The sequence below is a fragment of the Myxocyprinus asiaticus genome, chromosome 16, assembly GCF_019703515.2.
Source record: "Myxocyprinus asiaticus isolate MX2 ecotype Aquarium Trade chromosome 16, UBuf_Myxa_2, whole genome shotgun sequence".
NCBI classification, from domain to species: Eukaryota; Metazoa; Chordata; class Actinopteri; order Cypriniformes; family Catostomidae; genus Myxocyprinus; species Myxocyprinus asiaticus.
In genome coordinates this window covers 42264996-42279341 of record NC_059359.1, presented here as the reverse complement: position 1 = coordinate 42279341, position 14346 = coordinate 42264996, and the positions used below count along the sequence as shown (strand labels likewise).

General features: G+C 35.1%; 1 protein-coding gene across 1 annotated transcript in view; it reads left to right on the top strand.

Moving 5' to 3' along the window:
* The window catches only part of LOC127453804 (uncharacterized), a 31855-nt gene extending 17826 nt beyond the window's left edge, over positions 1-14029 (top strand). Inside the window, exons 4-5 of the mRNA XM_051720498.1 lie at positions 12130-12314; positions 13796-14029. Of these exons, the coding sequence (XP_051576458.1) occupies positions 12130-12314; positions 13796-14029 (419 nt within the window). The remainder of the gene's footprint in view (positions 1-12129; positions 12315-13795) is intronic.
* Positions 14030-14346: the final 317 nt, after the last annotated feature.

The window sequence follows — 14346 nt, the reverse complement described above, 5'->3', positions numbered from 1 at the left end:
CTTTTATCGGTAAGGTGTAGGGTTTAAGGTTGGGAGGTTTTGTTGATTTAATACTCAATAGAGCATTAAAGGTGCTGTAAGCGATATTTTCAAGGAAAAGTATGCAAAAAATATTCCTACTTCCTTAAAGATATTAATGAAATAAGTGTCCTGAGATATCTCACCAGTCTCTGTGACAACTGTAGACTTTGTAAACAGCAAACAAAAATATGTCCATGGACACTGACGCTTTTCACCTGTCAATTATTTTGCTCGTTCTCATAATGTTGTATTTGAAGCGGATCATTAAAGCTATGATTCATAATGTTTGTCAGTTGAGGGTGCTATTGTGCCACCGTTGAATTTGACAGCCACAGGAACAAATAACGCTGCTCTATTGCTCAGTTTTGGTCTAAATAAAATTATCTTTGGAGGGCAGGGTTTGGAATGAGGGGGCGTGGCTAATTAAACGGCTCAGTCACATGAAAGCTTCAGAACTCTATAATCGAGGAAACTCTTGCAGTTTGCAGCAGTGAAACCAGCTTACTTGCAAACTGAGCAAATATAAATGTTAGACAAATTGAGAGTTTGGAAGTAGATTGGCTACCAGATTATACATCAAAGGACCAATCAGCTTACACCATGTGAGCCAATTTGCTTGACATATCACATGTGAGCGAGCTGATTGGCTAAAAGACAACAAGTTTAAAGAACCTATCAATTTGTGCTATTCAGAGTTTCATGCCTACATTTTGTCATTTAGTGTTACAACAATAAACCTGTGGTAACCTGGTATTATATAATATTTATAGAAGTACAAAAGTAGGATTTTTTTCCTTTTCATTGAAACACTTTTTGCTGATATTGAGGGGAAGCTAAAGAAATAGTTACACCAAAAATGAACAATCATATACTTACCATTATTTTGTTCCAAACTCATATGATTTTCTTTCTACCGTGGAACGCAAAAGATGATTTAAAATAAATAAATAAATAAATAAATAAATTCAGGGTTTATTTATAATGCAAGTGAATAATGACTCAGGTCTGTAAAGCTCATAAAAATAAAAAAAAATATTTAAAAAATGGTAGTATAAGTAAACAATATGACTCTAAGTCTACTGAAGGCATAAGATCACTTTGTGTGATCGACTACTTATACTGTAGATTTAGATTTATTTATTTATTTATTTATTTTATTTTTTCTAGCTTTATAAACCGAAATTGCTATTCACTTGCACTTAATGCAATTGGGTGAGTGAATAATGACAAAAAAATTATTTTTGGGTGAAATATTCCTTTAAAAAGTCTGGGTAAGAGACAAGCCTAAAATAGAGAAATTAGTTCAAATTTAACATGTAGGCATTTTTAGGAAAAGGTACTTAAAGAGACACAATGAATAGCTATTTTTATTAGTTTCAAGCTATTAAAATCTAAGCCTATCCTTTAAAAAAGTCTTTTTTTTTTTTTCTCGTGAAAATCATTCTAGGGGACAGGATCACACAAACCTAGATGACATTTAGTCTAGTGACTCGTGCCCACCCTGTGTCTGTGAAAACCCCTCAGATGAGTGTGGTGTGAGACAGACCTTCTTCGTCCAGAATGCAGAAATGACCTTATTAAAACAGAGCTGCTGTCTGAGCTGTGCTCATGTCTGATCAATGAATTTTGATAAATAGACTTTAAAAACCAACACCAGTGTTTTCATTTTCATGTTTGCTCTCTCATTAGCGGTGTTTGCTATGAAAAGAATCGCAATTACCATTGCTCATAGGATTAGGGGTCTAAACAACACCCTAATCCTGCCCCATAATGAATTATTCTGTTATTATATCTGTTACCTCACATTTGATATATTTCATAAGATTCAGTTCTCTGTAGTTACAAGTTTAAAGGAATTGTTCACTCAAAAATAAACATATTATTTACTCCCCATCATGCCGTCCCAAACCCATATTGAAAACTTGAGACTTGACAGTGAATACATCAAAATGTACTGTGAAATTTTTCAGTGCAGTTAATTGTAAGATATTTTGCTAATTATTTTCATCTACTTTTGTTTTTGTATGTTGATGTGATTTTATAGATGACAGCCATAATAGTTCAGAATGAGAATTTATTTCAAATTATTGAAATTCATTTGAAATATTTTATCTAAATGGACAATTTTCTATGTGTTTTTGACATTGCAGGACTAAATACATTGCTCGTCTCTCTCTCTCTCTCTCTCTCTCTCTCTCTCTCTCTCTCTTTCCCAGACTTCACCCAGTTTGTTAGAACCACTGAATGACAAAGTTACATGAGCAACAATGAGAAGTAAGATATAGCAGCCTGTGTCACATACTGTAGTCTTTGTCTTCTAGTAGCCCTACCACTATAGGATTTGATGAGCACATTCATTTTTTTCTTAGTTCCACAAGAGTTTCATGTTGTATGTTTTCATGGGTCACAGACACAAGATCTGTATAATGGAAGCAGTAAATCTTTCTGCTGAAAATTAAGCTGGTGTTCCACAGGGCCCAGTCCTTGGACCTCTCCTGTTATAATTCCTTACATTTATATAGCGCTTTTCTAGGCACTCAAAGAGCTTTACATAGTACAGGAGGAATCTCCTCTACCACCACCAGTGTGCAGCATCCACCTGGATGATGTGACGGCAGCCATAGTGCGCCAGTATGCTCACCAAACACCAGCTATTGATGGAGAGTAGAGTAATGTAGCCAATTCAGGGATGGGGATTATTAGGATTATTACTTTTCTTTATGTGCTCCCCCACTAGGCCAAATAAAAAAACAAAACTGATTACCATTGTTATGCAGATGACTCCCATATCTACTCTATTGCCAAGCAATTTGAAAGTACTATTACTAGTGCATAAATCACTTAATGGACAAATATCTGGGGTTCATTCCAAACATGGTGAGATAGCAATCACTTCCATTATTTATCCATTTTTAAACTAAACTTAAAAAACTAAATTTTATTTTATTAGATTTATTTGTATCTTCTTAAATAATTGAAAACGTGATGAAGTATTTATTTCACTTCAAAGCAAAGATGCCTATAATAATATTATAGTGTTTCTGTAAATACCATTGGCTACAATCTGAAAAACCTCCAATGCACAGAAATACTCCAAATGAACAACAATAACAAAAAGCATTTTCATGTCAATAACTATTTGAGGAGACTCCATACATATGTAGTGGCACCAAAAATTATTTGGACACTTAAGCCACCCTTAAAAAATGTATACATTTCATTGCATTACCAAGAGTCATCATCAAACAAAAGATGCCAGAGCAATTTTTAGAACTATGTTTTCTGAGCCATTTTTGCAAACACATGAAAGCAACTGGTGATTTGTAGTGTATGAAGTCAGTTCCCCACAAGTTCACACAGGTGTCCAAGCAGAGAGTAACCAGTTCATCACATTAACTATAAACATGTACTGCTAATGTTGGTTCTTCAAACTGTTGTACAGATGTACAGTAAATCATGGTCAATTACACTAAAACTGGATGTAGGGTATAAACACATTCTACATGTGGTATAGTACTTTCATATTGGGATGGTCCACTTTTTTGAGTATTTGCATGAACAGTAGGGGTACAAAAGTCTGATTATCATTTAAACCCGTATATAAACCCATAAATAAACAGTTTTAAGATTTAAAAAGGATAAACTTTATGAAAATTAAAATTAGATCCTGCACTTTAACTAAATAACTTTCAACTTATCGCTAAACAATTAAGCAAATTTGTGACATTGACCATGAGTAAATTCTTTCCTTGCTTCACAAATCATGCTGGATAACATGATCATCAGGTTTTAGGAGTCCATACCGAGACAAAATCCTAAGAAATTCAGGAATTCATAAATTTTTTAACTATAAAACTACAAAAATGCAGTGAGTGAGTGTGTTGTATATGACGGGAATTCCTCGGCCTCAGCGCTGCAAAGCAGTGTCGCTTTTCTTCAGTGTTTCTCCAATTCCATAAATCTCTTCATCTGGAAAAAATACCTCACGGAAACGAAAGGGAGAAAGTACCATGGAATTGCCGGCAGCTCTCCAGTCCATGATTGGAAAATGCATTAAGTGATGGTGAAAATATATTTGACGATCTTGACAGTACTCAGTGCCTACCATTGTACTGTAGCAATTCACCACACTCCAAGACTGCCAATGTTTTTGCTGTGGCTGATTTCAAAAATAAACTGTCAAATGGCTTGTTATTCTGTGTCATGTGTTCTGTCTCATGTCTCCCTCAAATGTTTCTGGGTCATAAATAAGATCAGAAGTCTGTAGCTCTATTTCCAAACCCAGTGAGTTGCTTACCTAGACAGCAATTATAGGAGGAATTTCATTACAGTTTGGAACAGATCGACCGATGAACACATCTATGCTGCATCCAGAAATAATTTCAGTCTTTGCTGTCCTGCACATTTCACAAGAGCTGTGACATCACATTAAGCAAAATAATGGTTCATCAAGCAAACATAGTCAGTGATGGTTGCTCTATTCTTAGCTTGCTATAAGGGTTGACCTGTTTAAAGGTCTGGTTGCTCTGGGAGACTGCTGATGTTATATCAATGTCCAGTTGACTGTGGCTTTACACAAATGTCATCTCACTGACACATACGTTTATTGTTCACTAAGTGCATCTGCTGTGGAAAGCCTGACCACCTATAAAATCAACAAAAGTCTTCAAGTTATTGAGGTTTTTCTGACACAGTTCAACCCCAAAAACCTTTGACCTGATTGTGTTCAAAACACACTCAAAAACATTTGTAATCTTTAATAAAATACAATAAAAAATGAAATATTTTAAGTTTTATTAATTTAATTTTGTTAAACATTACACAATTCAATTTGATAGAATTTTGTTATGAAATTGAAAGGCGTACATCTTAAAAATAGCCTAAAATATTTTCTTGAGTGCATACACACTCCGTTACTCTGTAAACTTTGTAAACACAAGTTGTCATTAATAAAAACATGTGGTCCTAATTATAAATGTCACATTTTGCAATCATAACTCAAATATTTACGTTCTTTAAACTTTGGCTTTGAGTACTACTAATTCACAGTTATCAAGTACAAAATTGTGGCTGTGTAGAATACCCATGAGACCTTGCGCTTGATTAAATGATGTATGTTTGGTCAAGACAAGGGAACTTATAAGTTTTAATTCTTATTACTAATGTTGTTGTTTTGTTGTAGCTGGTTGATAGTTGTGATTTGTGTAAAGTCACCATGAGGGTGATTAGTGTTATCTCTGGTGAACTTGGAGCCTGTTAAATTTAAGCCATTCTTCTTTACTCAGTTGTACTATATAAATTGTGATTTATGTACACTAAGAAGTACTGAGTAGAATCCAATGTGCCATATGGCTAACCAAGACTCAAGTCATACTTTCCCTTGTACTGTATAAAGGAGTTCACATAAATGTCATCTGGCAGACAACACGGCACGTTCTAAAATTCAAGAATTGTTTTCTATGAATGTACGTACACTGCTGCCACTGCTCGCCGTCTGTCGGAGGTGCCCAGCTATGACTCCAGAGGCTGCTCAAATTTCTGCCACGCCACGGAGTGCAACTCGCATAGTGTTCCGTTAAATTCTACCTAATTCATTATCAAGGACAAAGATTATTTACTCTCGCCATCACTGGATGATATATTGTGTATGTGTTTCTTTCATATAGCCAACACATCTGTTTTCAGTAACAAGGATGTCTTTTGTGATTTGACAGCTTGAATGAAGCCCATTCAATGCTACAGATTACATAATAGAGAAATTGCATAATAAATATCGCCATTTCTAATCGTTCAGTTTGCACAGTTACACCAGTTTCAAACACTAACCTGCAAACTCATCAGTGTCACTTTGTTCATTCTTGAAGATGGAAAAACCTTGGTAACTTTTGTGTGTACTGTCTGCCACCTAAGCTGCATCAACGTGCCCTGTGTTTGATACCTGTGCCGTGTCCTACCCACGAAGCGACGCTCTGTGGTGCTTTTCATCTAGTGTGTGTGTGACCGCCATAAGACGAGCTATAACTCAATTTAAATAATTAAATAAAAACAGTGATACTTTGATCACAGATGAGTTAAGTTTACTTGTAACTAGTTAACGTTACTTAAAGTAGTACGTTCAGTTTACTGGATCCAGTGTAGAATTCAGGCATACTTCAACCTCAGTCAAACCATGGCTTATATGGACTCCTGGCTTGGTGATGTTTCATCACTGTCATACCATATATAATAATACATTTATAGATGTAACTTGTAATGTATGGAATACTGGAGCTAGTTGTCTCATGGGTCTCAGTAACTGTAAGGTTTTTTGTCAAAAGTCCAGTTACACAAATATCTGTATTTCTCTAGCAGTGGTTTGTGACAGAATGCCCACTCTATAGGTCAAAGTGTGTTCAGTGAACATAAATTGTATCTTTTTTTTTCCCTTTACTTTGTTTTTTTTTTTTTTTTTTTTTCATGACAGGAGCCCAGCTGTTTTCATAATGTAGCTTTTCCAATAACAAACTACTTTTTTCCAACAAGTAGCAATGTAACATGACAATTACATGTTTTTACAACCTGATCTCAGTGAATACGTGACTCTATATACATTTTTGAAAAACATATTATACATGTCTCCAGGTACAATTCCCTGCAGTTTCCAGGTGAAATGAACACTAGAGGCTCTACAACAACTGTGTGTTTTATTCACTTTAACTCAAATCATGACTTAAATGGCTGATTGTGACTTTATAAACACTTATTTTTCTCTCTGTTACTCAGACCCTGCTATGTTATGATATCGAGACACTTTTACTCTAACATAATACATTTTAACGCTTGTATTAAAGACCCACCTACATATATACACTTATTCCAATATGTTTAGCTTGAGCGGTAGCGCACCTCATAGAGCGTTGGACTTTGGACTTGAAGGATGGCAGTTCAAAACCAGACAAGAACTCAAGCTGACACGTGACTCTACAGAGACATAGAAACGACATGAATTGACATGGTTGCTTCAGAACATTTTCTTTTCATTTCGCTTTTGCATTTTAAAACACTATCGGTTAGGTTTAGGTGTTGGCTTAAGGTAAGTATGTCTGTTTTGTTAAACCCTCATTTCTCTTTTCGGACACTATTGGTTAAGTTTATGGTAAAGTTATAAGTTAGGGAGGTACGTTTTACTAAAACCGCCATCTAAAATTCACCTTTTAAACCTTGTCTGATTACAACCTTATTTCGCTCTGTTTAGGCACCCCCTGCTGGACATTTCACTTGAAATTGTGGAGCCAAACGTGTTATGAAGCACGTAATTTCAAGGGGAATCTGGTGTTCTTGTGGTGAAAGGGGGCGTTGTGCAAGGATGGGGGTTGTCCACAGGAGGATCCAGGACATGGACGCACTCCTTTCCGTAGTGTGTGGTGCTAGGGGCAGCATCTTATTTGGTGGCTCAGCTTCCCTGGATTGCGGCAAGTGTAAGGGGAAGGCCCTTTGGCCGCAGCGCGTGCTCCAATCCCCCAGCGTCGCATCTATCTCGGCCGGTACCCTCCACTGGTCTTCATTGTGATCTACGAGGACGCCAGTGTGTGCACACAAGGAGATAGAAGCTGCCCCCCACACCCCCGTTTACCAGGGCCCTATTTTTTGGAGGACTCTTAAAAGAGTGCAATGAACCAGGATGCTGAACTAAATGCCCATCAGCATGCTCCAGCTGAGCAAATGTCATTGAGATAATTGGGAATGCTAATGGATATCTCTCTCGAGGTATTGTAGACCTCATCTCTTTCTTTTCTTATTATTTTATCAAACTGGCAAATTTTTTACACAAAATTGGATTAAAAATTCTAAATAACTGGTTTATTTGCAATATGTTAATTAGATGCCACTTGGTTTGGAATTTTCCCAGTTTAAGACAACATGACATCAAAATTGGCCCGATTTACTGTCTTAATACACGTTCCTGGTCTTATTGTGATTATTTATGTATTTTTCAAGTAATATGTCTCAGTGAATGGTTTGAGGAAATTTACTGAAATTGACATCTACTTTAAAAGTGCAGTAAAGTTCTTCAGAACAGTTGTTCTGCAATAAAATTCAAATTGACAGTAGGGTACAATGGGACTAAAGGCCCCCTTTAAGGACAATGTACTTTTTTCTGGTCACAAAGTGTAACAAGATTAAAAAATATATATATATATTTTTTGGTCACACTTTATATTAGGCATCTTTAACTACTATGTACTGACATTAAAATACATACATTACAATGAATTTACTGTGTAACTACATGTTGTTCTGCAAAATTCTCACAAGATTCACATTTTCTGCTTCTGAGGTTGAGGTACGGGTAAGTTTAGGGGTAGGGTTTGGGGTTAGGTTTAGCTTAGGGTTTAGGGTAAGGGTCGGGTTAGGGTTAGGGGTAAGGCTAACAGTGTAACTACAAATGTAATTAAATGCAGGTACTTTAAATGTAATTACAATGCAACAACATGTATGTACATAATAAGTACATAGTATCAAATGCTTAAGTACACAGTAGTTAAAGACACCTAATATAAAGTAGGGCCTATTTCTTTTTATTGAATATTGATGCAGCCACATAATTTGTTTAAAAATAAACAATAACAGAAAATTGATTAAAATCATAGTTATTGGGTAAAAAAATGTCAACTTAAGCAATACTTTTGAAATAGCAAGGTGCTTCTTTGAGTAACAACTTAACATAACACTTATTCAAAATAGCCATTTCAGAAAAGGGTTAACCATTTCTTGTTAATTTCAATCACATTTGGCATTTCATAATATCTCAAGTATTCTATAAACAAATTAATCTCCATTGTGATTGGATCAGTCAGTAGCCCCATTCACACATGCAACCAGGTAAATTACAGGAAAATCGTTGGGTTGCCTTTACTGGTAAATGTACCAAATGTGCTGTTCACACATACCATCAATAAGGAAATGATAGGTAATGATACAACTTCATAATAAGGAAAATTGCCAGAGCAAAATTTACCAGTATTTTCAAAAGAGTCATGTTCACACATGACCTCAAAACTGGAAATTGTAAGTAATTTTCTGGAAAATGCTGTATGTGTGAACGTGACTTTTGTGAGACCACTTTGAATATTCTTCAAATCTATAAAAGAGTAGGTCTTTTTATGGGGGTCTCAAGCCCCTGCAACAAGGGAACTTTTTACCCCAAATACTATCCTTTCACTTATTGGACAGTTATTTAAAAACTTTTGATTTAATCACCTTGAACAAAACTGAAAATTATGAATAAGTATTTAGTCTAAAAAAAACAAAATTTGATAGTTTATGGATGATAATTAGCTATATAAATTTGCAATGTTTTAAAAGTTATTAAATGTTAGATCAAGTTACCACAAAATCAACCTTTAGACATTACACGCAATGATCTCATTTTAGCCCTTTAGCCTTTTGCCCTGTTATACCATATAGAGAACATTTACAGTGCATTATCCAATTACTTACAAAATGAAAACTAGTATCTAGTTTCTAGGCAGTTGTGGTTGGTTTGGCATGATACAATTTATGGCACAAAAGTGTCAAAATCTCTTTAAGATCACTCCAAAAGTCTCAAGATCTCTCTGTGCATGCAAATCCCACATATTTATCCAGCGGATATTTCTTGCAGCCGCTAAAGCTCTGTCCTCACTCTTGGCACTATGATTGGAGTGCAGTGTAGTCTGATAGACTCTAGCCAAGGTTTTATTCTGTGTGCTGGAAACTGGGTCCAAAAGTAGAGATGTGTTCAATAGAGGCAGACCAGTATACCGTTTTTACCAATTAATCTGTGCCGATAGTAGCTTTTTGGAACTGTTGTTATCTGCAAAAATCTATGTCGATAGATGCTGACAGATTTTCAGAATTTTTCCGTGTGTTTCGGGCTTGGTTATACATAAAAGTCCCGCATTATTCACCAAATCTTTTTTCTGGTTATTATTAGGATTTTGGTTGAACACAAAAACTGCATCTGGTATTTTACTCATATTGGACACTTTGTTTTTGCCCACCATAGTAACAAAAGAATAAGATTTTTTTTTTTTTTTTTTTACTTTGTATAAATCGATTTTAAAAACTATCAGAAGATTAATCTGTTATTGGCCACAGTCAGTTCTTAGCACCACCTTAGTTATTGGTATCGGCAAAATCCACTATCAGCTGACCTCTAGTGTTCAATCTCCCCCAGTTCAAAACCAGCAATAAAAATATATATATTTTTTAAGATAATTAAAAAATTGTATTAATTACCAAACAAAGTGCAGTAATCTGACAACCGTTTAAAACTTTCACAATAATGAATTTAAAATATAAACTTACAATGCATCAAAACGACATTCTGCCATCTGTACATTTCTTTTATTTTTATGAAGGAAAACGTGTCAAATCTTCAAACCATGTAACAAATGTATGTATTTTTTTGTACAAATAGACATTTAGCAGCTTGAACAAAGAATTCAAAGCAGAATGACTATTAAATTCACTGAAACAAATATACACAAATAGTGTGGAGGGAGGCTAAAAGAATGTGTTTCTGATGTGTCTTTTAGCAATGCTAAGAAATGACCTGCTCCGAACTTCACAGAGTGAATGAAACATTGCACTGCCAGCAAAATCCACAGGATACTTTCAAAATCTTAAGACAAAAATAATGGCGAACAGTATAGGGCCAGTGAGCACCACAGATAAATCAGCTGGAGAGGAGATGCAGGCATGTTAAAACACTAAAACAGGTTTATAAAACCTGGATTCAGAGTAAACTTGTGCTGCCTATCTGGGCAATACAGCTTCAATCCTAGAGAAATCCTGCTGGACTCATGGGACTATGGCTAAAGCAGCCCCATCGGAAGAAATAAACTGCAATTAAAGCAAATTCATCAATCTGGAAGATCCAGAGGCCTCATGGGGCAGCTGTCGTTCTGCTGCCTCCTCTGAACTGCTCCTCATTTGAACCTCAACTCGCTGATGTCAGTCACTTTAACGAGCACATCTTCAGAAGCATTCAGTGGGCTCCAAAAGATCGAGACAAAATTTAAAATCTGAAATTTGTATTATTATTATTATTTAATCCTGGAAATAAACAGAAAGCATATGAGAATTTTCCAGAATTTTTGCAAGGATATTGAAAAATTTTAAACAAAGAAAATGTATAATTATGAAATATTTAAGATTCTGCACTATTTCTATGTAACTAATCAAATGTAATCATCAGGTTTTGTTCAAGCAAGCTCGAGTGCTTGTTGTCATTAAAGCAAAAAGGGAAACATACCAAATACTTACAAATATTCTGAAATTCAATTGAATTTTTCAATTCACCTTCACTGCTCACAATTCACCCCAAAACTAAATTTTTTAAGCTGATATTATTTTGGGTGATTCTCATGAAGCATGCCAAAAAATGTCCTGGTCATATTTAATCAAAAATCAATCAATACAAAAAAAAATTGTAAATTATATTTTGCATAAAGTAAATTAAGTCTATATTTAGGACCAAGATTTTATTTATTTATTTTTTTTTTTTACATTGTGACATTGTTTTCAGGATACTTAACCACATTCCCCCCCCAATTCTCATCACTGCAACACGTCCGGACGTTTCATTTTTACTATTCCCATTGTTTTCAATAATAATTCTCATTACTGTAACAGTCATAGTTTAAATACATAAAACATGCTGTTGTAAAATTATTGGTAACACTTTCTATGAAGCCCATCTGAATAATGCATTGTAAAGGCATTATAATGCATTAGTAATGTCACATAATACACCTTATAATATGTTGTAACTTCTCATAAATAATTGTAACCACAATTATAATACATTATAATACCTTAGAGCAGGGGTTTTCAAAGTATTATAAAGTATTTCAATATATATATATATATATATAAAAACCTCCTGAGTTTTTCCAAAAAAAACTTCAAGCCTTTCAAGGTCAGAAAAAAGTTGTGGGAGAATTTGTCAAATTAAATGTAAAGGCCACTGAAGCTTCATATCACGTTGCGCTGCATATTGCCAAGGCGGACAAAGCACATAACATTGGAGAGACATTGATTCTGCCAGTAGCCAAAAATACAATATGTGTTCCTTGATGGTAGGAGAGGCAGCAGCTTCTAAGCTTGATTCTGTTCCACTCGCTGACAACACAGTGGGTCGGCGCATCTCTGACATGGCACAGGATGTGAAGGAGCAAGTGTTAGACAGCATCAGGCACAGCCCATTTTTTGCACTCCAGATCGACGAATCCACCGATGTGGCCATCTGCTCACAGCTGTTAACATATGTGAGTACGTGAAAAACACGGACGTTTTGTCACAAAGGAGGCCCATTGTCTTTGACTTTGAAAACCCCCCAGAGTATAATGCGTTATAACACAATCAACATCCAGTTTTATCTGCAGAAGTTATAATGTAGTATATATATTTGTAATATATAAAATAGGTATGCTTTAAGTGACAAAAGCAATGTTTTCTTATAAACATCCATACAATATTTTTAAGTGGTTATAAGACATTACAAGTCATGCTGGAATTTGGAACATTACACATGCACAAAATAACACACATTCAATGTCAATTTTGAGACATTGAAAAAAGCAACAAGATTAAAATGTCAGAAACTCTCTCTCAAGAAAACAATGTGTATGTTGAACACAGATATAGCCAATCTTCTTGGCTGTAAACAATTAATAAAAAAAAAAATAAAAAAAATAAATAAATAAAACTGATTCTATACTGTTTGTTATGTAATGTTTGTGCATCTTATTTGGAGACTTGTTTTATTAATAACTTCCATTATATAAGTTTGACTTGTAATGTATTGTTTGTTACAAGTTTATGTTATGGCTGTTTATAAGAAGATATTGCTTTTGTAACTTTACTTATAGTAGGCAAAGACCACTTATAATATGAACATGTCACAAACCCTTTTGACTGTTTACACTATACAGCACTTAAATGATTAACTTTATTAACTTCTGCTGCATTAACATTGGATGTTAATTGTTTTATTCTATGAATATGGGAGGTCTTAACATGTATTATAACTGTAGTTATAAATATTTATGAGAAGTTATAACTTATTATACAGTTTATTATGAGACATTATAAATGCAGTATAATGCATGTTTCTTCACAGAAGGCTTCATAGAAAATGCTACCAAATTATTTTTTTAATTGAAATCAGAAAAAAATGAATGGCAGTACCAAGGGAATATTACTATAATGTATCAATACTTTAAAATGTAAATAATAGATCTTTTTTTTTATTTTATTTTATTTTATTTTTTTTGCATTGCGGTAATAAGAATTAAGGGGTAAAATGTACGTAACTGTCATGAAAACAATATTCTGTGTTGTTACTAATGTTATTATGCTATTTCAACATCATAATGCTAAATGGTTTAGGTTTGAGTAATGTGAGCGCTTGAGTTCAGTGCTTTCATGACACCAGGGTAATACAAATATACAAATCCCAACTGCACAGTTCATTCCAGCCCACATAAATGATATTATCTGTGCTTCTCTCTCCCATTAAAAACACTTGTGTCTGTTCAGCTAGATTCTTCATAATAATACAATAATATGACCAGCATTGATTAAAAGACATTTGTTGCGGGAGATAAACCCCTTCACCAGCTGCACCCATCTCTCCAGCCCTCCCTCCCTCCCTTCCTTCTCTTCAGCGTCCTCACTTCCCTCTCGCACTCTTTCACATGCCTTTCTCCTTTTCTCAAGTCTCTTTCTCATGTCTAAACATATATAGTCTACTTCCTTCCGCCCACCTATTAATCAGGAACAGGTTAACACTCTGTTAACAGGGGGTGAATGCTGGGTCACGTTTAGCAGTGGAGCAGCTGCAATGGGAGTGAATGAACACAGCACGTCTAAGTTTGACCGCTTCAGCAGGAGCTGTCGAATTCCCTGCTTGGATGTTACAGCAAATAGTTTCCCATCATCAGAGGTGCCTCAGCAAATATCTGCCCTTCAAGAAAGCTAGGAAATGCACTTCTCTCTCACCGCGAGATAAGTGTTTTCTTTGTTTTTTGCCGTAGTCTGGCATTTACCCTCATCTCTCACGTGGCACATGGGGGAATTCACTAAGAATCAGTTGTGCCCACTGATAGCACCTTTTATTTGCAATGCACTTTGTGTTGTTTTAGCACATGATTCATTCACAATAATTAATTTTGCAAATTAGGTAACCATGCAAACACGTCCAAAAATTTGTGCTGGTATTTAGGGGTGCATTAGGGTACTGTGGGGCCCCTGGGCTCACCATTCCACTTGCTAGTTGGGGTTGTCATTCTATTAACT